This window comes from Medicago truncatula, chromosome 2 (genome assembly GCF_003473485.1).
Source record: "Medicago truncatula cultivar Jemalong A17 chromosome 2, MtrunA17r5.0-ANR, whole genome shotgun sequence".
In the NCBI taxonomy this organism is placed as follows: domain Eukaryota; kingdom Viridiplantae; phylum Streptophyta; class Magnoliopsida; order Fabales; family Fabaceae; genus Medicago; species Medicago truncatula.
In genome coordinates, this window is record NC_053043.1 from 48,052,518 (window position 1) to 48,074,362 (window position 21,845).

At 33.1% G+C, this 21,845-nt stretch overlaps 3 protein-coding genes across 6 annotated transcripts; 1 reads left to right on the forward strand and 2 right to left on the reverse strand.

Annotated features, from left to right (window-relative positions):
• Window positions 1-444: 444 nt before the first annotated feature.
• Window positions 445-5,669, reverse strand: LOC11429881 (zinc transporter ZTP29). Its single transcript, XM_003597397.4, has 12 exons — window positions 5,458-5,669; window positions 4,606-4,664; window positions 4,340-4,432; window positions 4,177-4,266; window positions 3,978-4,059; window positions 3,695-3,750; window positions 3,496-3,552; window positions 3,201-3,241; window positions 2,503-2,570; window positions 2,081-2,137; window positions 1,878-1,995; window positions 445-962 (listed from the first exon to the last, which is right to left on the reverse strand). Exons 1-12 carry the CDS (start codon window positions 5,519-5,521, stop codon window positions 917-919), a joined length of 831 nt encoding a protein of 276 aa, XP_003597445.2. The 5' UTR covers window positions 5,522-5,669; the 3' UTR covers window positions 445-916.
• Window positions 5,670-7,948: 2,279 nt separating this feature from the next.
• LOC11421471 (zinc finger A20 and AN1 domain-containing stress-associated protein 8) lies at window positions 7,949-10,399 on the forward strand. The gene is made up of 3 exons (XM_024776794.2): window positions 7,949-8,109; window positions 8,241-8,304; window positions 9,464-10,399. The coding sequence occupies exon 3, from the start codon at window positions 9,479-9,481 to the stop codon at window positions 9,995-9,997; it is 519 nt and encodes a 172-aa protein (XP_024632562.1). The 5' UTR covers window positions 7,949-8,109; window positions 8,241-8,304; window positions 9,464-9,478; the 3' UTR covers window positions 9,998-10,399.
• A 1,875-nt stretch (window positions 10,400-12,274) lies between these two features.
• LOC11434282 (AP2-like ethylene-responsive transcription factor PLT2) lies at window positions 12,275-21,595 on the reverse strand. 4 transcript variants are annotated; one of them, XM_003597400.4, is made up of 9 exons: window positions 21,212-21,595; window positions 20,742-21,117; window positions 20,415-20,497; window positions 20,232-20,240; window positions 20,048-20,136; window positions 19,849-19,922; window positions 19,609-19,659; window positions 19,396-19,472; window positions 18,093-19,055 (listed from the first exon to the last, which is right to left on the reverse strand). In XM_003597400.4, exons 1-9 carry the CDS (start codon window positions 21,360-21,362, stop codon window positions 18,388-18,390), a joined length of 1,578 nt encoding a protein of 525 aa, XP_003597448.2. In that variant the 5' UTR covers window positions 21,363-21,595; the 3' UTR covers window positions 18,093-18,387. The 4 variants fall into 4 exon arrangements, with proteins under 4 accessions (XP_024631500.1, XP_003597447.1, XP_039686802.1 ...); XM_024775732.2 differs by lacking the exons at window positions 18,093-19,055; window positions 19,396-19,472; window positions 19,609-19,659; ... (1 more) ...; window positions 20,048-20,136; window positions 20,232-20,240 and adding exons at window positions 12,275-12,885; window positions 15,426-15,432 and having other exon boundaries at window positions 21,212-21,545; XM_003597399.4 differs by lacking the exons at window positions 18,093-19,055; window positions 19,396-19,472; window positions 19,609-19,659; ... (4 more) ...; window positions 20,742-21,117; window positions 21,212-21,595 and adding exons at window positions 12,275-12,902; window positions 13,007-13,258.
• Window positions 21,596-21,845: the final 250 nt, after the last annotated feature.

Sequence of the window (21,845 nt, forward strand, 5' to 3'; positions counted from 1 at the left end):
AGTTATCCACTCACTTTCATAAATTGTTTACTTAGTCCCTTGTAAATTGTTTGTCAAGTTAGTCCTTTCATCCAGTATTTGTTAATCATAAGCACTTCATCAATATTAAGCATGCAACTTCATGGACCAAATATGCACTAAATATGCAATTACCGGGACCGACTTGATACTCCATATGTATATTCAAGAACCAATCTCACTTGACTAACTTTCTCCAAAGTGAGGAACTAACATAGTATCTGAGGACCAAGTGGATACACCTAACACCATATCAAAATGAGTGACCAATTTGGGCATTTGCTCAATTTCAAACGACATGCAGTTTTCGGCTCACCTAAGGCTTTTTGTACAAGAAAGCTAAGAACCTAATTCATTGCCAAAGCAGCCACAGCACAAAAACCACCAAAGAATGCAATCAATAGGAAAAATTCGGCAGACTCCGAATTGAATACCAGCAGCAAAGAAAGACTATTTGAGGCACACTCTTGAGAGGAACCTCTTCGCCAGTAGTAGTTACCTACATTTCATGTTTATGATTGTTACTTATACCCCTAGGCAGAAATAAAATAAAAATAACACATTATTGTTAACTGTGCAATTCAAGGTTTGATCTTGGTTTGATGATACATGATACAAGATTGATGGTAGGCTAAAAAAATTGAAGACAGCACACTCATATTCGGTTCCTCTTTGTACATTTTTAGGGGAAACCACAATCATAGGTGGAATGTATCCCCTATATATTGATATATCTACTGCTATCCTCATCAGATGGTTGTATCGTTATTGTCATCAGACAGTGTGTGAGACTCCTACTGAAGGAATTTTGATGCAATTGGCAATAGAAACTGAAGACACACACCACAATGATACCATGGAGCTCATGAATTAAGAAATGAAAAGAAGTTGCTCCTGTCTACAAGCTTATCTCCTCTGGTAAGCTGATACTTAGAAAATACAGGCTGCACATTCAGCAACATTAATTAGGAAATACTAGCAAAGAAATACCAACAGTAAAATATATCATCCATTTTTTTTATCTTTATGAAGTAAAGAAACAGAGATATCACACTTCACGTGTGACAGGGATGAAAAGGCAGGCTGAAACAACAGCCAAAGATTTTGAGGTGCAAGACGCTCAGACTCTGATTGTATGTTTGGAGGTGGATGGTGCAAGGCCCCTGATAGTCAGTTGGTATCCCATACAATTGGAGGATATATGAATTTTCAAATTTTTCAGCTGAAGTTGTATTACAAAATTTCATCTCCATTTTTTAGGAAATCCATCCAATCGATGAACAAGGTAGCAATTCAGTCCAAGACTCTGGTCATAATAAGGTTAACTTTTTTGCACTCTTGCAAATAATGTTTTTGACTGTAGTTGAATGATTGTATCAAATATGGGAATACAGGCAATTTTTTAATTGGGTAAAGAGTCACAATTCTTTTGCAAGAATAGGTCGACATTGTTATTGATTCTTGGATAAATAAGTAGACCCCTACCACAACCAACTTTGGATTGTGGCAAATTCTTGCTGTGAATTCTGCCGAGTTTTTTCATGCTCAAAAAACCAATGAATCTGGCTATCAGTCACATTGCAGGATAGGCAGCTCAAAAGGTGAACACAAATTGAAGACATGGAATGTAGTAAATTTCAGTTACTAAATGGTGTAAGGCCAACTGTTTGTTTTCACTTTCTGTCTCCACCAGAAAATTCATCATTGATAGTTGGTATTTAACATGCACAGTAATTTATTCACGGTTGCAATAAATATTTTACCCCCTCCGCCCCCAAAAAAAAATTAATAATAATAATAATAAGCAAACAATATCATTATATATTAAAATAAAATTTCATTAGAAATGAGATTATTACCTCGCAGACATGAAAGCCATCCCAAAAAATACAGCCTTTACAGATTGCTTCTGTCCAGCATAATCAAAAGCCAACGGCAGCATTTCATGAAGAGTCAGAAAAGCCATAACTCCACCAACTGTAATCAACATAGAACCAATTTGTGTAAAAAGATAATTGCTGAAAATCCAATTGTAATATCAAGAAGCTGTATCATTGCAAACCTGATCCAAGTAGACCTTCAAGAATCTCAGGATTTAAGCGGCTAGGGAATAGATAGGCTACAGAGAAAGAAAAAGAAATCATCAAATTAAGTTCATCTTAGTAACTCACATATCTAATAAACCCTGAGTGTCAAAAAAAATGAGCAGAGAGTGGGAGATTCCAATGTAGTCAATCGCAGAAAATAGTGGTTTGTTCAAATTCTGCTATGCTATAGCGCCGCTATTTGACAAAACTCTACTAAATAGCGTATTGCGGAACAAAGCGATTTGTTCAAATTCCGCTACACTATAGCACCGCTATAACCACTATTTGACAACAAAGGAAGATTCAATGGGCAGAATTGTGAAATAGCCACAAATACCTTGCCTGACCATAAGGAAATAAGGATGGTGTGCAAAGCAACATAAAGCAGATGACATACCTACAATTATAACACCCAAGGGTTCTGCAAAGCCTGAAAGTGTTGCCAATTTAAATGCCTGCCATTTACTAATACACATCCAGAACCAAAGAAATAAACAAATAAAAAACGGTTATAATTCAAATACATATTAATTGACATAACTTCATTTAACATAGCAACAAAAACCAAGATTTAAGATTAATTAATAACTCTAGGAGTTATTAATTTACAAAACAATAACATCAAGTATGTCAAAGTTTGAAAATGCACCCATCATTGCATCCTGTAACCAATACTTTCTTAAGCACAAATTTTATTTGTTAAGGTACCAGCGTTCAAATCCAAATACAGGCTCAAGTTTGTTTTCTGTTTGATGCGAGTATTTTTTTTTCTGTTGAAGTAAATTAAAACAAAAAAGGTTTTGCTACACATAATAGCCAACAACACAAACCAGCCAAGCCAGCACCTCTTGTCATCATGGCAATGGCTCTACAAATAAATCTGTAATTTAAAAAATGGCAATCATATACATTGCCAACCTTCACAGCACAATTTATTTACGTCACATCATTGTTAAGCACATTATTTCTGTATTTCATATGCATATTTCAGCCAGCATAGCAATCAGAGATAACACTTGAATAGCTATATAAGTCACTTTCAATTGTAAGTGTTACAAAAGCTTGAGCCAACAGGAAAACTTAAAAAGTTATTACCTTTGCGTCGCAAAATAAACAGGAAGTGCAACAGCAACACCCTAGAAAGCAGAAGATTTTTGAAATTACAATAAGACATATATAGCATCTTAAAAATATGTGTTTTTTCGTTAATAATGTGGGTAGGTAAAAAGATTTTTTTTATTGAAACTCAGAATATGGAACAATAAAATATAGGAGCAAGAAATCATCAAGGACTGCAAGGAAAGTGGTTTTTCTCTATTATTAATTGCACTACTCAAACGTGACTATTGTATCTAGAGTAAAACAGGTTTTATCGCAAGAAAAATTGCACCTCTGGGATATTATGCAGAGCAATGGCCAATGCTAAGTTGATGCCAACACGGAGACCCTATTCACAAAAAGCATGTCAGAAACATCAAACTGAAGTGGCATTAACGGACATATCAAACTAGAATCTTGATATATGCAATCCTTCAACAATTAATAATAAAATTTGAATATCCATACGACATCAATAGGTTCTTGGATACCTTCATGGATCCAAGAAACACTGCCATTCCTTCTGGAAAATTGTGTAAACTTATGCCTAAGAAATGAACAAAAAGAAAACTGTATTAGTAAAACTTACAAAAACAGTGAACAATTGGAAACATGGAAAATGTGAATTGATATTGGCATGGAATTTTTATCCCCTCGATATTACTTGAACATTCAAAAGAAAGTTGATTTTCACACACCCCTAAAAAAAATTGTTCCAGCAAAAACTACTTTGTAAGGAAAATGTTAGGTTTAAAAGTACACAGACAGTCCTACCTACAGCTGTAATAATTCCACTGAATAAAACTTGTTGGCGATGCTTTTTCATAATATCCTTGCCTCCTTCATCCCCTTTATTCTAATTTCAAGAATGTCATTATATCTATCAAAAATCTATATTTATGGAATACCACAATGCAAGTGCAACAATACAGAGGTAATAATAGTCATTTGTAAGAGACAAATTCATTAAAACCTTTTTAGTCTTGACATCTGCAGTGGGAGTAAGCGTTGGCTCCGGGATAAAACTGACTACAGCAGCAAAGAATATAACACCAGCAAAAAACTACAAAAATGAGAAGATAAAAGATTTTAGTCAGAACTAACACTTTATGATTAGCTCAAATGCAACAACGTACCCAAAGGTTGCCTTTCAAGAAGCCCAGTGAGTTTATAGCATTATGAGCCAGATCAAAGAATGATATGCTCAGCATCAAACCAGCAGCAAAACCCTTCACGGAATGAAATATTTTTAGAAAACAAACTGCAGACCAGGGTAAAGAAATCAAAAACTTGAATACACTCTATCACATTTGACAAAAGAGAGGCATGCAGAGATTATAAATGAACCAACACACCAATATTTTCTTGTCATAAACAAGAGTTTTAAAAAAAGAAAAACCACCTGTAATAGCCCAAGCATCTTCAAATTGGGAGCTGGCTTGATGATTACAAGAAGCGCGCCTGTTTCACATTGATTGACAACTTATATTCCAATTACAAACACATAAAGAGCCAACGAAAACAAATCTAAAAAACAAAAAAACAACTAATGATAAACTGTTAAATCTTAAGATTTTGGAAGCAAGCAAAGAATTTTTGTGTCTTTCCACAAGAGCTACAACGGATACAAGTGAACAAACAATTAAAACAACAATGAGCTAAGGCGATGTATTGTTCTATTAAATTCTCTATGGTTCCACCACTCCACTCCTTTGATAGTTATGAAATGATCCACTTTTTTTACTTTGTCCCATTTTATTCTCTTAATAAAATATTAACCATATGGATTCTTACATGCACCATTATTTCTAGTAGATAGAATATAACCTATTATATAGAAATCAGGACGCTCTAGGGAACACAACAGTAGAACTCATTATTTAGGAACAGTAGATGGATTGATTATGTAAATAGTATATGAGGCTCTATTTAGATAAGCAGCTTAGTTAAGTGCTTATAGGATAAATGTTTATCATATAAGTGCTTATGTAGAAGCTTCTTATATAAGAAACAAACAAACAATAAAGTGAAACATTTTCATATAAACTATATCCTGTTTACATTCACTATCCTATAGAGCTTATGAAAATAAGCTTAAAACAGCTAACAAACATGTAATTTAGTTGTTTTTATAAGCTCTATCAAACAGTCATATAGAGCTTATGGAAATAAGCTGAAAACGCGCGAAGAAACAGAGTAATAAAAATTGAAATTGAAATAGATAAAATGTTGTTAAAAAGTGAAATGAAGTTACCTATGGAAGTGCTGAGACCACCAACGAGAGAAAGAGCAAGAGCTACCATAACTTGAGAATCCATGCCACCTTCAATTTCAACGATTGATTGATTAATTGGGTTCGTAATTCGGATAACTACCCAAAACGCAAATTTGTTATTCAACTACCAGAAACAAAGAAGAAGCGTTTCATTTCATAGCATATACCCCCCACTAACACCTACTCAACTCAACTCATTTAAATACATTTTTAGTCCCTTCACTTTGCAAAAGTTTTCATTTTAGCCCAATTGCAATTTTTGTAGTTGGGATTAAAATCGCAACTTAATAATCAAAAATGCATTTAAATTTTTTGTTTTTTTGTTTAGTTTACGAGCAAATGATATCATTAACATATCATTGGATATTGTGTAAAATTTATGTATGTGTATATGAATTAAACTTTAATTTTAATGCTTGTTCAATTTTACTTATCTTTCTCATTATTTTTCAAGTAAAATAATAGAACATTCATTCACAAAGTGGTAAATATTAAAAGAAACTCAAATTCCTTCGAAGTTTCAAGTTAGAATTCGCTTCAAATGTTCAGTTTTACAATATCAATATTATTGATTGAGTTAGGTTTAAAAAATATTTATTTTTATCAAGAAAATAAATATATCCATAAGCAATGTCATCGCTTGTGAAAATAAAAATTATACCAATAAAATTGTCACTGATTTTCAATAATTTGACTGTTGAAAAGAGAAACGTTCTAGGGTTTGAAAAGTAATATAATACTTGCTCAAAAAAAAAGAAAAGTAATATAATACTTAGTAATACCAGTTAGTCAAAAAAAAAAAATTTACAACCAGTTAGTCAATTACACACACATGATATTTTTCTTATATTTTTGGAATTAAAAATCACGTTTTGTCAATAAGTGACGATGTAGAACAAATCACTTCCTACCATCTTATTTTGTCGAGATATGTATTACTACTATCTTTATTGTCAAAATGCATGGATAGTGCTTTCTTTTTTGTGCCGGAAGAAAACATGATTCATGGTACTTTATTTTTTGGTACAACAAATAGTTTATAGAATAAAATTATCTTGATGATTTAAAAATATTTTGCTATGAATATATAAATATCTTCTTGGTATTATCATAATACGTAGGTTTAGCCTTTTGAATTTAGATTTTGTCAATCATAAGCGATCTAGTTGGACATAAGAAGATGGTTGACTGATTAAGATTCGTTGAGTTGATGAAAATCTAAGCTTCGTTCCGTCCGCCTTGAGCCTAGATCCGTTGAGTCATTTATTGCATATCCTTCTCCATCGGAGGGGGTGATGTACCTACATGCGCTCTAACACCCAAGTCGGTGAGGGTTCAAGTGATTATGTCGCTATAGAATGAGTAAGTGTCATATGTGACCCAATACTAAGCATGGGTATATATATAATGACCAACTAGGGTTTGGTTGTCACCATTGCTCTTGCCAGTTATACATGGTGGTATGAACGTGAGTAATCCTCGGGGAGACGATGAGCTCTAGTCCTTGTACGACCGTGAGTAACTATCGGCCCTTGGTAAGGAACTCTCGCCCCATACCGTGATCCAATAGGTTTTATGGTGTATCCATTGTATGTGGTTGCCTGTTTAATGAACTCGGGTCGCACCCGAGCTTAGTCAGGTTGGACCTTGAGTCAGTCCGGAACAATGAGATATTGTTACTTTTGTTGTTTTGCACTTTACTTTTTTTTTTATTAGAGTGTATAGTCTTATTTAGGTTTGGCATCAAGAACGGGGCAGGGATACCTAAACCTGTTGGGAACGAGGATGAGATTTAAATTCTCATCCGCGCTGGATATGTGTAGGGTAACGAGTAATTATATAAAAGTCGGGGATGAGGACGAGGAAGGTAAAACCCGTCCCCACACCTCCCTATTATCATGTCTGGTTTTATTCCACGTGATTTTTCTAATAAGATTTTTAACAAGTCAATTGTTGTATAATCTCATGATTGTTATCTTGCATATTGGTCTAGAAATATAAGTGATCTAATTTAAGATGATGTTAGACTTCTTTTTTTTTTTTTTTTTTTTGGTAGTGATGTTAGACTTCTTTATTGTTAGAATTGTCATTCGATGAGCCAAATTAAGTCATATTTTTGGTTAGATAAAATTTGTCTTGAGTTCTTTTATTGAAATTTTTGTTGATTTTTGATATGAACCGAGTATTCTCTTTGAACAATTGCAGAGACTCATCTAACGAACAAGATAAAATGATAGATCTAAATAAATCAATTCAAACAGAGAACTTTAATATCGATGTTTCGTAGACCTTACCTAAAGTTACCCCTCACCAAATTTTCCACTTAATTAATCTAACGTATTAAACACTCCATTATTTACGTATGTGGACCATAATACCCCACATTTCCCAAACACTTTTACCCTTTAAAGAAGGACAATATCGGAAATGAAACATGAAACCTCAACCCCAATAACCATTTCCCACGTCGCACCCCAATCAGTGAAGATCGTTCGTTGGCAAAACAAAGAGAAAGAGAAACAAAGCTTTTCAAACACAAAAAAAAAAGGAGAGAGAAACAAACACTGACAGAACTCATTTTCATTTCTTTCTCTCTCCTCTTTCTCCCTCTTCGATCCCAAATCTTCAAAGGTTAGGGTTCCATTTCCTAATTATCTTCCATGTTTTCGTTTTTTATTAGCTTTATTTTGTTGTTGTTGTTGTTAATTTCGTTTATTGTTTCATTATTTATTAATTTTTTGTTTTGAATTTGGTGAATACAGGATTATTATTTATACGATTCTGATCTTGTAGATCGGCTTGAAGCTTTCGTTTCCTGGCTACAAGGTTGGATATATTCACGTGGTGGATAATATTTTTGTACAGTTTTTATTTTTAAGGATTCTTTTGAATTTTTTTTAAAATTTTAGTTCCGAGGTTGAGGTGAAAATTTGTGATTATAGATTATACATGCAGATTTACGTAGGGGTTATTGCCTTATTGATTTTTTTAATTAATTAATTAATTTATATTGGTTTTTTAAAATTTGATTTGTGGTCTGTATAGCGTGATTTCTGCTGCTGATGATTGAAAGTTGAATGATATTAGGACTTGTTATGGTTTTTGGTGTTTCTGTGTTTATGTTTCGAGGTTTTGATCAATTTTTTTGTTTCATGTTAGTCAACTGGTAGATGGCATGTTTTTTTTTTTTTAATGTTAGCTTGTTTTCTTGATTTTTTTTTTTTAATGATCTTGTTTTTGATGTTGTTTTGGTATAAGAAGGTTCTAACAATAATATTTTATTTTATATGATGATCTGAGAAGGTTTGTGATCTAATGGCCATTGATCTGAAAAACAAGCTCAAGATGTTTATACCAAAACAATGACCATTGATGTCTTTGAAGTTGCGTGTAGCAAGTTTTAAGACTATTCTACTTCTTTGTATTGTGTCTTAACGTTTGATGAATTTAGTCAACACCCGCTAATTGTAAAAGGTTGATTTTTTTTCTTTTTTTCGAAGAAAGACGGTCTTCATTAGTTTATGAAAAGCCCGCAGTAACTAGTTTTGCCGTCTTGTTCATTTGAGGCAGAGTAGTAGACTGATCACATTTGTGCGCTTTTATGATCATACTTATGTGTTATTTAATGAATTCAACATGAAAGAGTTTCATTCCTTTTTTTTTTTTTTTTTGTGCTTTCACGAGAACCAAGTTTTGGTTCTAGACGACTTGGGTGTTATCTGTGTTGATGTTTCACATATGCATGCTTAAAGAGATAATCAAAGACACAATTTCTCTGTTATTTTCCTTGTTTAAGATTTCATGTATTGGCCAATGTTCCATTTGGCTAATTTATCGTACCTGGAAATGGTGCTGATTATGCTATATAAATTAAGTGGTCAATATGCATAATTGGACGTTGTATGTGCTCAGAATGACAATTTATTATTAATTTGGTGGCCTGTTTATGGTTAAACGGTTTGGTATTTAAATTTCTTTGGTGCAGGAAAGTTGAAAAAAGATGGACCATGATCAGACTGGATGTGAAGCAGCCCCAGAAGGTCCTATGTTGTGCATCAACAACTGTGGATTTTTCGGAAGCGCAGCTACCATGAACATGTGTTCCAAGTGCCACAAAGACATGATGCTGAAACAGGAGCAGGCCACACTTGCAGCATCTTCCATTGGGAACATCATGAATGGGTCATCAAGCAGCAGTGGAATTGAACCTGCTATCACTGCCAACGTGGAGATCTCAGTCGATCCAGTGGAGCCCAAAATCATCTCTGCAGAACCGTTAGTTGCTTCCGGCTCAGAGGAGAGTTTGGAGAAGAAGCCAAAGGATGGTCCTAAGCGGTGCAGCAACTGCAATAAGCGGGTTGGTTTGACAGGATTTAATTGTCGATGTGGTAATCTTTACTGTGCTGTACATCGCTACTCAGACAAGCATGACTGCCCATTTGATTACCGCACTGCTGGACGTGATGCAATAGCAAAAGCAAACCCTGTTGTGAAGGCTGAAAAGCTTGACAAGATCTAGATTTGGTGTCTTAAAGTTTCATGTCTTGAGATGCTGTTATGCTCAATGTCATCATGAGATGATCCGAGTTTCCTGCATATTTTAATGGTGTTTTTATTATATTTTTATATGTGATGGGGGACTTGGGTATTATCTCTGCAGTTTGAGAGAGACTGCATTTCATTTGATTGGCCAAAATATATGCCCCAGTGTTTTGAAGTCTTTAAATCTCTGCTAGTTTAGTGGAAGTTGGTGTTGTCTGCATTATAAGGCGTATATTCTGTTCCCTATCTATCTCTGTAATAGTACATGTCAAAATGGTATGTGCAATTGACAGTTAATTTCAGATTGATCCATAGACATGAGTAGATTGTACTATATTATTGTGGTTTTTATGGCTATCATTTAATTTCTCTAGGTAAAGAATGTGTTGGATGTGCTTGGGCTCACTATTTATCATATATTAAAATTTAATACTGGGGTCTATCTTCAAGATAACTAAAGAAAACTGGCAATTATATCTCAAACATTATGGTAACTGCTTATACTTGTATTGAGTAATGAAGTTATTATTTTGTTGCTGATTTCGAAAGTAAAATTGCGGAAGTGAAACACAGGTAAGAAAAATGGTGCAGGTAAAAATAGTTATATGCCCCCTTCATATGAATATGCAAAAGTATTTAAAGTGCTTATTATTGTTAAAAGCATTCAGGTCTAGGTGGTCGTTTGTAAGGTGTGTGAGTTTTGTGGATCTTAAAATACTGAATTCGATTATTCTTGATAGAAAAAAGGTAAGCAAATAAGCTGTTGGAAAATAGAGTTTTTCAATTGTTTATTTTAAAAGTTTATCAAAATGATTTAGCTTTTCAAAATATCTTTCAAATAGTTTATATAAAATATGAATTTTCTATCAAGTTTTTTTTTAATGACAAATGTTAGTACGCTAAATGTGATGTTAGTATTTTCTTCCTTGTTATGATTCAAACCCTGGACACTTCAACTCATCTGATCCTTTAGCTTAACCAAGTGAGTTGTTATACCCAAATTTCTAAAAAACACCAAAGAAAAACAATATATGAAAAAAATATAATAATAATAATAATGTATTTTTTAATAATTTCAAGTTAAAATTAGCTTTTACATTATAAATTTTTCAGAAACATATTTATTCAACTTCATAAAACATTAACATTTGAAGACTTGTTTTACAAGCAAAGAATCATATGAAAATGGAACTATATCTCCCAAACAAAAGGGAGGATAGTTCAAATGTGCACAATGGTTTAAGTGGTGTACATGTAAGACCATTTGTTATTATTAATTAAATCATAAAGTTCTGTCAAATGTAATGGTATACATCTATAGCAAATATACTCCATCTTTTCCTTTCCCCCAACCCTTTCCCTCTCCATCCACGAACCATATTCACTACCTTGCATCTGAGACGGCTATGCGCCATATAAAGAAACAAGTCGTGAAAGGTGAGGATTCCTCTTAGTTATTTGTATTCAAATACCTTCGAATGTTGTCGTCATTGATGATATTCAAATCACTCATTCCACATATTGGTGTATCAACAATGCAAAGTTCATTTCAAACCCTTTCATGATCAACCAACCAATATCTACATTTCATATCTGACATTAATCTATACAGGTTATTTCACTTTTTCTTAGGAGAAGTTATTTCACTATTAAAAGTTAAAACCTCGTAAAAATCATTGGCAATTGATAGATACAATCAAAATCTCACTATTCAAACACCATGATGTTGCATATGATTTGAAATCGTGAACTCACCTGATAGCTAAAAAGCTACAACAATATAATGGAATTTAATATCTATCAAGGCAAAGGTGGAAGTGAAGACTCTTTAAGCCTGTGTATGCAAGAGCTCACAACCACATATAACTCCCAAGTCCCAACCATTCATATTATTCGGACGCAGATTATATCGAGTTTCAAACTTACATTTTTCGAATAGGTAAAGAGAAAAACAAACAGCTCTAAGCAATCAAAATCAATTTTCGCCATCGTTGAACCACACACACGCACACACTTAGTAATCAACTATAACTTCATTTCCACTCACACTGTCAATGTTGAGTGTTAACACTTAACATGGAAAACAAACAAACATTTATTGTCAAAGTTATACAAAAAACCATAAACACAAGTTTATCTCTCAAAAATACCTGATAAGCCATCACAGATAATCACTTATACCTCCGACTACGAATATATTAAAACAGTGCCCGTAATCATAATCAATGCTTTAGAATAAGTAACAAACACTAACAGTAATGCGACACGGATGAGAGAAACCACGCAATACGAAGTTATATCAGAAACAATCACAAAGAAAATGAGCTAGACTCAGCCTCATGATATTTGCAAATCCTCTCCATAACATCTCTACTCTTAGCACTATTATGAAGAAACCTATCAGCACACCTCTGCTCAACTTTCTCCGCCATAGAAGCCAAAGCAGACAACGGCTTAATCCGAATCCTCGTCTCCTGCTGACAAACAGTCCATCCATTCGGATTATCCGGATGTGGATCATACCTAGTCTTCTCTTCCACTTCAATAAACTTCTCCATACTAATATTCCTATAACAAATCTGCATCGAACGCGATTTTGCATCCACAACTGTTGATTCAACACAATGACAAATGTCTTCACCGATAATCCTTCGCACCAGCCACGGACAACGAACGGTTATAGCGCGCGTCGCGTACAGCTTCCCGGAGGATGAATCAAGGCTTGTGTTCAATGTATTGCAATCTAGAATGTGTGGTAAAACACGCTTGTTTTCAGCGTCGGTGAATTTTCGCCATGATGCTGAGGTTACTCGTTCCCATGGATGGTTATATACGTGTTCTTGTTTGTATGATTTCACCATTACGCTGTGAAATCGATTAACCTAATCAAATAATTTCCTCAATTAGTGACAGATTAAAAAAAACGATTAGATCGGATTGTGCATAATGAGATATAATATAATTAGATTAAGGAATAAGAGCGTACCGAAAGTGAGGATTAAGAGAGGCGGTGACAGGAAGGGTAAAATTTGAATTGATCAGATGGCGGAGTGTGGAGGTGCTGAGGCAGCTTCGCGTGCTGATTTTGTAAGACAAGAAAAGTGAAAGTCAAAATCTATACCTAGAGCTAGAGGTGTTCATGTGTACGGGTCAACTGTGAACCCAGTTGCACAAACGACCCAAACCGGCATTTGTCACATAACGGATTTGTCGGTTGAAACTCACAAATGCAACCCGTTGACATCTCATGCAGTATTACTTTCGGTTCGCTTTGCGCTAATGTTCTACCTTTCTCTGTCTTCGGATTTTGGCATCGGGTTATATTGATGGGTTGGATTTTTGGACAGGTTAAGGTGTCTGCTCTGGTGGTTTGTGAGTTGAAGGGTGCCTTTTTGACTTGTGTCAGGAGTCTTGTGGCCGACCACTTTTGATTCGAGGTCGGAAGCAAGTTTGTGACTCAGGTCCTTTTAGTCTGTTGTAACGTCTCCTCTGATAGACCGAAACTTGAGTGGTGGTCGAAGCTGAACATTTGAAACAAAATCACTATCGGGCGCCTAATTCATCACTGTTGGCGATGTTGGTTCTTTGAGAAGTTGTTGTTAGGGGATTCGGCATTTTGAGGTTGCGAGTGATTTTTCTTTGGGGTTTTGTGTTTTTATTTTCTCTTTTTGGTGTAATACTTGGAATTTAATCCTCTTATATATATAGGGCTGGAAATGAGTCGAGTCGAGTTGAACCGAACCTGCCCGAGCTCGGTTCGACTCGATAAAAATTGGTTCGGCTCGAAACTCGGCTCGAGTTCGACACGAACTATTTTTTCAGCTCGAGTTCGGCTCGTTTAAAGTTCACGAACAGTTCGGTTCGGCTCGTTAGGTTCAGTTCGGTTGCTCAACTCGTCCAAAAAAATTATAAAAAAAAATTAATTTATAGATCTTTGATATTATATATATATATATATATATATATATATATAAATTAAATATTGAATTAAAATAAAAGTTTCCACAAGCATGCATATAATAGACATAAATTATATAAAGTTAAAGGTTGCATAAATACGAAGAAAAATATCTGATACAAGTAACAGAGACAAAAAAATCCAACAAAATTCAATTAGCTGTGAACAAAATTCATAATATTCTTTTAATTTTAAACTCCAACTGCTCTTCCCTTCAAGACAAAATTGTATTCAGCCACATTTGCCACATTTGAATTAAATTTTTTTAAAAACTAACTCAAATTGATTTATATATATAATCGATAATCGAGCCATCTCATTAACCTAACGAGTCGAACTATATGTAGCTTATGTTCAGCTCATTTAATTAACGAACTTAATTTTCAGCTCAAGTCCAGCTCGTTAGGTTCATGAATCAAGTTCAACGGATTAGATATCGAGTCGAATGTCGAACTATAATCGAGTTGATTCGGTTCATTGTCAGCCCTATATATATATATATATATATATATATATATATATATATATATATATATATATATATATAATATTTTGCCATTAAAAAAAAAAGTACGATATTACTTTCATTATTATTTTTATTTTTTATAGATTGTCTAGCATACTCCGTTCCATGAGTTTATATTTTTTTATTACATTTTTAGTTTTTTTTATCGTAAAAAGGGAAACCTAAATCTAATTTGAGATACCTATTCCTTTATTTAAGGTGAGAGATATCTCCACCTTTTAACTTTTGTTTTAGAAAGTAAGGCAAATACATGTAACGATCCTTCAATTTAGATGTTTGTAATAAGTTAGTTTTGTTACAAATTGTTCATTAAGTTTTTCTTGTACAAATTGATATTTTATGTCTTAGAATATTTATATTGATGCAGTTATAAATTATTTAACATTGAGATGGTAGGTTGAAAAATGCATATGATATCAAATATGATTACTCACTCACATTTTCCTCTTCTTGTTTTTGAATTCAAACCTAAGTTTACAGATAAATATTCCAGCAATAATATCATAAATAAAATAATCGATCAGTTTTGTTTTAAATTTCGACATACTAACTTAACATTAAACATCTACACGAACACTTTTTAATTAATTGAGTTTGATAAAAATAGGATCATGGTGCAAATATTTTCCGACTTAGTGTTGAAAGCACAAAATGAACGTTCAACCCAAATCCATGACACTTGATTGGTTTGGATAATGGGTTTAGCCAAATTCGATCGATCTAACCCATAAACACACTACTATATCTCTTTTAAAGTTATTTTACATATAAAATAGTTTTATTAATAAAAACAAATTTAAATAAATTTTATGTTTTGTTAGTCTATTTTTTTGTTTTTAACTCTGATTCCTATTGGAAGGGGTTCTAATAATATGGGGTTTGGGTGAGAGGTAAGTAAAACCTGATCATCAAGAATCAAACTTGAGTTCTCTCGAATCATTCGTCTTAAAAGAAATTCATTAACTACTCAATTTTTTGGTTTTTATTTATCATTTTACCACCATCTTTCTTAAGAGAAAAATAATTAGGACATATTGACAAAAAGGTAGGTACCACAATCTTAAAATTTTAAATATGACTGATAAATAAAAATAATTCTAAAAAGTTGATAATTAAAAAGAATGGCAGCAAAGAAACTCAAAGAAAAGAAAGATTGACAAAAATTATTCTCTTGTTTGAATAAAAAATATACTGGTAAAAATATAATGAAAATAAATAAATTTTCTAGTCATAACACTAAATTTTCAAAGGATAATAAATTTTAGATACCTACTCTATTCTTTAAATGAAATTAAAAATAAATAGGTATTTATTCTCTTGTATTAATTTTTTTAGTGTAAACCAATTATCTTTTGTGCTCAACCGCATAAACAAACATTTTGAGTTGGGGATACCCGTAATAGATGACAAAATTCTCCCTCGTAAAATTTAACATTATTAGATTTCAATGACTGAATTTGATCTAAAGATTTCTCGTTACCGTAAGAGTCTCTTACCCTCTCATGTAAGTGTCATAGAGTAATAGTTGCATTAATTTAATTTGTCTTCTACAAAAAAGTTAAGGAAAATTCTATGGTGAAGTCATAGAAATGACTTTTTTGATGAAGTTAACACTATAACATCAAAAGTTCAGTCCACATAGTATCATCAATTCATCAGATTAACAAGACTACACTTAATCTAATTTTATCCTACCTTGTTTCAAGTGTAACACCCCACAAAGTGTAACACTTAAGATTATCACATAATATCATCAAATCGGTTTGCATGTTAAAGATGCCAACGATAAAATAATACCTGTAAGTCCAAGATGTTGCAAGCATTACTAGATGAATTACTATTGATCATTAATCAATAATCAACAATTTAAAAATGAATCAAACATTAAAATCAAAATTAACTTTTTCAAAAAATTCAGTTTCCTGACTGCACCGTAGAAGCTCCCAAAAGTTAATTAGACTTTAATCGATATGAAACGAGAAAATTAAACCGTAAGTGTGTGTACATGCAAAACTTGAGTACACAAACTCATAGTGACACACCCATATGAGCGAGCTATATTGCAAGATTGACAAATATTGTTAAGACTATTACTTTTTCCACCCTGTTGCCTTCTCGCGCGCCCTGCATAAATACCTCTGGTCTGAATTACGAATCTGGACCAGATTGTTAGTGTTTCCGGAATATATAATCCGGACAAATACGATATGAATATTTTGTATCTTTCTTTGATGTTAAGGGTCTTTGTTGACCGTTATACGACCCCCGCATAAGCTGCAATGCAATTGCAGGGGTCGTATGAGAGGTCAACAATGACCATGACACCACTAACACTCCTAAAATCTACCTAAAAAACTAAAAAAAAATGGAAGAAAATGTAAGAAAGGAGGGTGAGGAAGAATGAAGGAAAATGTTGAAGATCCCAACCTTTTTATAGCCTAAAACAAGTCATAGGTAATTTGGAAGTCAAGGAAAACGTGTTTTTCATTCAAAACAGTCCAAAATGTTATTAAAACTCCACTAACCGTGTATTAAAACTCCACCAATCGGCCTAAACTTTGGTGAAACGTCACCGACCATAATGTTAATGAGGGTTTCCGGATTATAAAATCCGGAATGCATGAAGGTGGTCCGGATTGTAAAGTCCGAACCACATCAGACCCTTTTTTTGGATCGTTTTCGTTGCGAATGCCTTGGAAAAAAATAGAACAAAGGTACATAACATAAATAGAATCAACATAAGACAAATAAACAGTTGAAAAAAAAATCATAATAACAGAAATGTTGAATCTTTCGGGAAGGTGTTTTCATCTGGTAGGCAGAAGGATCGAACTCATAGAAAGCTCTTGATATTTTTGAGTTATCTATGTATCAAGGAGGCATCAAGCAGTATCTATATATTTTTGACAGCATACTGAGGATCTTCATCATGCTGTTATATAGAGATCTATATATTTAAAATAACATGAGAAAGATCCTCAACACAATGACAAAAATTTGGTCTGGTCTCTTTGGTGTGGTTGTTTGTATTTTTGACAGCATGCTGAGGATCTTCATCATACAGTCAAATAGAGAGCTAACTCATCTATTTGCGACCGCATGAGAAAGATCCTCAGCTTAATGACAAAAGTTTGCATGGTTTTCTTTGGTGTGTTTGTATGTTTTGATTTTATTGAAGCTGAAAACCGGAGATGATGTATTTATAGAGGTCCTTGGATGTTGTGGACCACATAAACTCCTCGTGCAATGTGGTCCATACAAAAGAATCCAATGCTGAATAAATCCAGATTCTAAAATCCGAACCAACTTTCACCATACTCAAAGTCTTTTTATTTATGTTATTTTATTTTATTTTCATTTTATTTTACGAATTTTGAAGATTAAAATTGCAAAAGTTCTGGTAAAACATTATTTCGGATTTTCAAATCCGGAAACATCTGCAAAATTCTAACAATGAAATCTGGAAAACGAAATCCGGGCCAGGGTTAAAATTGGAAAAAAAATAGGGCGCGCGAGGAAAAGTATAGGGTGGAAAAAGTAATAGTCTATTGTTAATTCAACATACATTAGTCAGTACTTCAACCCAAGTCAAGAAAAAACATGAAGAAGGTCATTTAGCGAACTAATTGTACATAAAATAGAGTATGATCACTTGATCGATCAGTACTAGACATTAGACATTTGTCCATTCCTTCAAAACAAAACAAAAATTAGACATTTGTCCACAGAAAATAAAACTAGTCAACAGTCAACTCCTAATTCTTTTTTTAATTCAGTTTGTGACAATGTAACAGAAAAATAAATAATGAAAATAACAAGAAATTAATTTGTATTGCACCACTTTGGTTAACTTCTTCAATAGAGAACTCTTCACTTCTTCAAGTTAGTTAGTCAAATGATCATTCCACATTGTAAGAACACCAGCAGCATTTGAAGCATCTGCACCCGACCAACTTCCATAATCTCCTGAAGGCATTTCATAATCAACCTTAACATATGCAACTTCCTCCGCTGCATGCCCACCAACAACATTGTTATTCGCACAATTCATATTCCCAATATACCCTCCACCACCATTATTCTCTATCATACCCATGTTCATCAAACTCGGGTTATTCTGAACGAAATTACCATCGTAGTTGTAGAATCCTCCACTTTGTTGTTGTTGTAACTGAAGCTGAGTTTGTATATAACTCTGATGATCAAACGACGTTGTATCTTGAGTACTACTATCATATAGGTTTTGTTGTGCATGTTGTTCAAACTGCATTAAAGGGTAACCTTGTAATTGTATCCTACTTGAATTTGAGGATATTCCATATTGAAAAGTTGAGCCTGCTAGTGATATCATCTCTTGTTCCCTTTTTCTAGAAGATTCTAGAGCTTGTGCTTCTTTTAATCTTTTTGCAGCACCTCCTCCTATTGGGAGAGTGATACTTTCAAGAATCGCTTTCACGTCGTAACGATTCATGTCAAAGTTTGTTACTGCGTTTAATCCTCTGAATTTGATTGCAGCTATGTCATATGCTTCTGCAGCCTCTTCCTCGGTACCTATAAAAATATATTCGAATATTAATTGTTATTTCATATTAAGCTATAATTAATTTGTTTTTTTATAAGATAAGCTATTATTTATGAAAAGATGATAAGCTATTATTTGTTGTGCATGCATGGAGAAATTTTTATTCATCTATAATTGTCATTTTCAAATTTTAAAGTTGTATTAGATGTTTTCAAATATATAAATGGTTTGAGATGATAAATAATGAAGGTTAATATAGAAATAGATGAAATTGTTTATGAAAATATCAAAATTTAATAGATTTATTGGTTTGTGTAAACAGTCTTAAAGTAACAGTTAAAAAAGAATAGGAGTTAGTATTCAGTTTACCAAAAGTTCCTAAGTAAAGATCTTTGTTTCCCGCGACTCGACCAATTCTTGCTTGCCATCTTCCATGTTGGTGATGCCTAAAATAATGACGAATATATACTAAGAAAAATGCTAACGAGTGCATGTGACACTCTTTAAACACCTTAAGTAGTAAGCTTAGGAGAAGAAATTAAAGTTTAATCTAATTAATAGTAGGCCTATTTGATTTAGTACCTTGTGACTCCACGATACATTGATGCACCCCTTGAAAATCCACTGCTCTTTCTGCAATTTATCAACAGATTGATGAATTTTTTATTTTAGGGGAAGATTGATGAAATTTATTGAACCACTTCATTTTAAAAAAGAAATAATTCTTTCAAAAAAAAATAATAATTGAAAACTAGTATATCTCGTTGCTAAAAAAAAAGTATATCTCATGGCTGATTCCAAATATAAAATGAAATTAATTACCTTCTTATGGCGGCAACAAATTCTAGTCTTGTCATGTGCTTCATATCTTCTACTTCCTTCTCATAGTTACTGATCTGAAAAACAATTAATTAATTCAACATTAGGTGGTTTAATTTGAATCTGATCGACTAATTCGAGAAGATCAATCTCACCATCCATTTGTGCTATTAGCCGAAATAATTAACAACGTGAAACTTACGGGAAAGTTTGTAGTGGTAGATGTCCCCCAGTATTTTAGTGCTGCTAAATCATAAGCCCTAGCTGCTTTCTCTTCTTTGTCATACCCACCTATATATAACATAAAAATTTATATTTAAACGAATATATCGAACATAAATAATAAAGACGAAGTGGAAATAATTTGTAACAAAAATTACACTTACCTAAATAAACTGATGAAGAAAATAAGAAGCATAGGGCAAGATGAAGAAAAATGGAAATGTGTTAGTAAATATTAAAATATATATATATATATATATATATATATATATATATAAATAAAAAGAAAATAAGGGGAAAAAACCTTAGTATAAACATTAAGTGGTTTGAAGTTAATTTGTTGTTACCTTGACGTCCTTTTCTTGACTGACCTTCCCTTCTACAAGTATTATCCCAAAGGTGAGCTTCATACCTTCCGGTCCATCTATGTCTATATAGAGAATTTGATTTTGAAGGATAAAAGCAAATTAAAATAAATCACAACATTGATGTATGTCTAATGCGATTTATGGTGAAACACGGTTGCCATTACTAACATGATTTTTTCGACGAATTCTACTTAAGCCAGATTCACAATACTTTTTTTTTTATTTGAAAGAACAAAGCACGGTTTCACGATACTAATATGAATATATACCAGACATGCAAAAAATTTAAACAATATATTTTCAAACCTTGTTACACCACGATATATTGATGTTCTTTGGCCAAAGGTATCCAAAGCTCTTCTAGGTGTTGCAGCTGCTTCAACGATATTATTATCACATGTGGAATCCTTAGTAGTACCACTTCCCATTGATAATGTCAATGACTGCAGATTATTGTTAGGGTTTTCTTCATATTGGTCATAGTTGTTGCTAGAAGTTGCTGAGCTATTTTGTACTGGCGGCATGAACAAGTAATTATCTAAAGAATGATGATTTGAGCTATTCATTTCATTATAGGCTGCAAGATCTGACTCATTTTCAGTACTCTTGCTGCTCACACCAAGAAAATCTGCAACCTTTGGAACTTCGTTTGAGTTGTGACTACTATTCATCAAGTTCCAATCTGTTTAATCATCAATAAAATAATCAACAAAACATAGGTTATATTTATATATGTGGCAGCTTGAAGCAGATATAAAAGAGGTTGATTAAATTACCATGATTTTGGAAAGGGTTTTGCAACATGTTGTCATTGACTAATGTTCCAAGAGAAAAGTGATGATGAGATTGATTTGGTTGAAGATGAGGTGGTAATGAAGGATGATGAGTTGGAGAAAGTGGAAATGAAAGCCAGTTATTTGAGCCCATATTCAGTACAAATTAAGCACAACCTGCATCTAAAAAGTTTACTATATTCTTTTTGAGGAAAATGGGGTGTGGAAATGAAATTGAAAGTAGTGAAAGAGTGATATAGTTATAGGTTTACCAAGGATACTAGCTAGGGTTTAAAGCTCTTGCTATCTCTCTCCAAACCTCTTTAAGTAGATGAAGATAAAGGGGAATTAGGGAGAATAGAGGTTGAAAAAGAAAAAGAAAAAGAAAAATGAAGGAAGGGACATAATATTCAAATGAGTTGTTTATGTCTCATCTAACACCTATTGTGAAGGTTTAGTTTTTAATTCCATCAGTTTCCAACACAAAGAAAGAAACAAAGATATAATCTGCCTACAATGATTATTAAAAATAATGTTATTTATCTAAGATGAGGACACGAGTGTTATAGTGAAACTACGACTTTCAACTCTTTCAAAAGACAAACCCAACCATTCCAAATGGAAAAATCCAATCCAA

Excerpts from the sequence above, each read along its gene's own strand:
- LOC11429881 (XM_003597397.4), bottom strand. The coding sequence starts at position 5,521 with ATGGATTCTCAAGTTATGGTAGCTCTTGCTCTTTCTCTCGTTGGTGGT. Across the intron at positions 4,665-5,457 it reads TGGTCTCAGCACTTCCATAG|GCGCGCTTCTTGTAATCATC; the intron begins GTAACTTCATTT and ends AATGTGAAACAG. Across the intron at positions 2,138-2,502 it reads CTTGGGTGTTATAATTGTAG|CCTATCTATTCCCTAGCCGC; the intron begins GTATGTCATCTG and ends CTTTCTCTGTAG.
- LOC11421471 (XM_024776794.2), top strand. The coding sequence starts at position 9,479 with ATGGACCATGATCAGACTGGATGTGAAGCAGCCCCAGAAGGTCCTATG.
- LOC11434282 (XM_003597400.4), bottom strand. The coding sequence starts at position 21,362 with ATGGGCTCAAATAACTGGCTTTCATTTCCACTTTCTCCAACTCATCAT. Across the intron at positions 20,498-20,741 it reads ATATATCGTGGTGTAACAAG|ACATAGATGGACCGGAAGGT; the intron begins GTTTGAAAATAT and ends TTCTCTATATAG. Across the intron at positions 19,056-19,395 it reads TCTTTACTTAGGAACTTTTG|GTACCGAGGAAGAGGCTGCA; the intron begins GTAAACTGAATA and ends ATATTTTTATAG.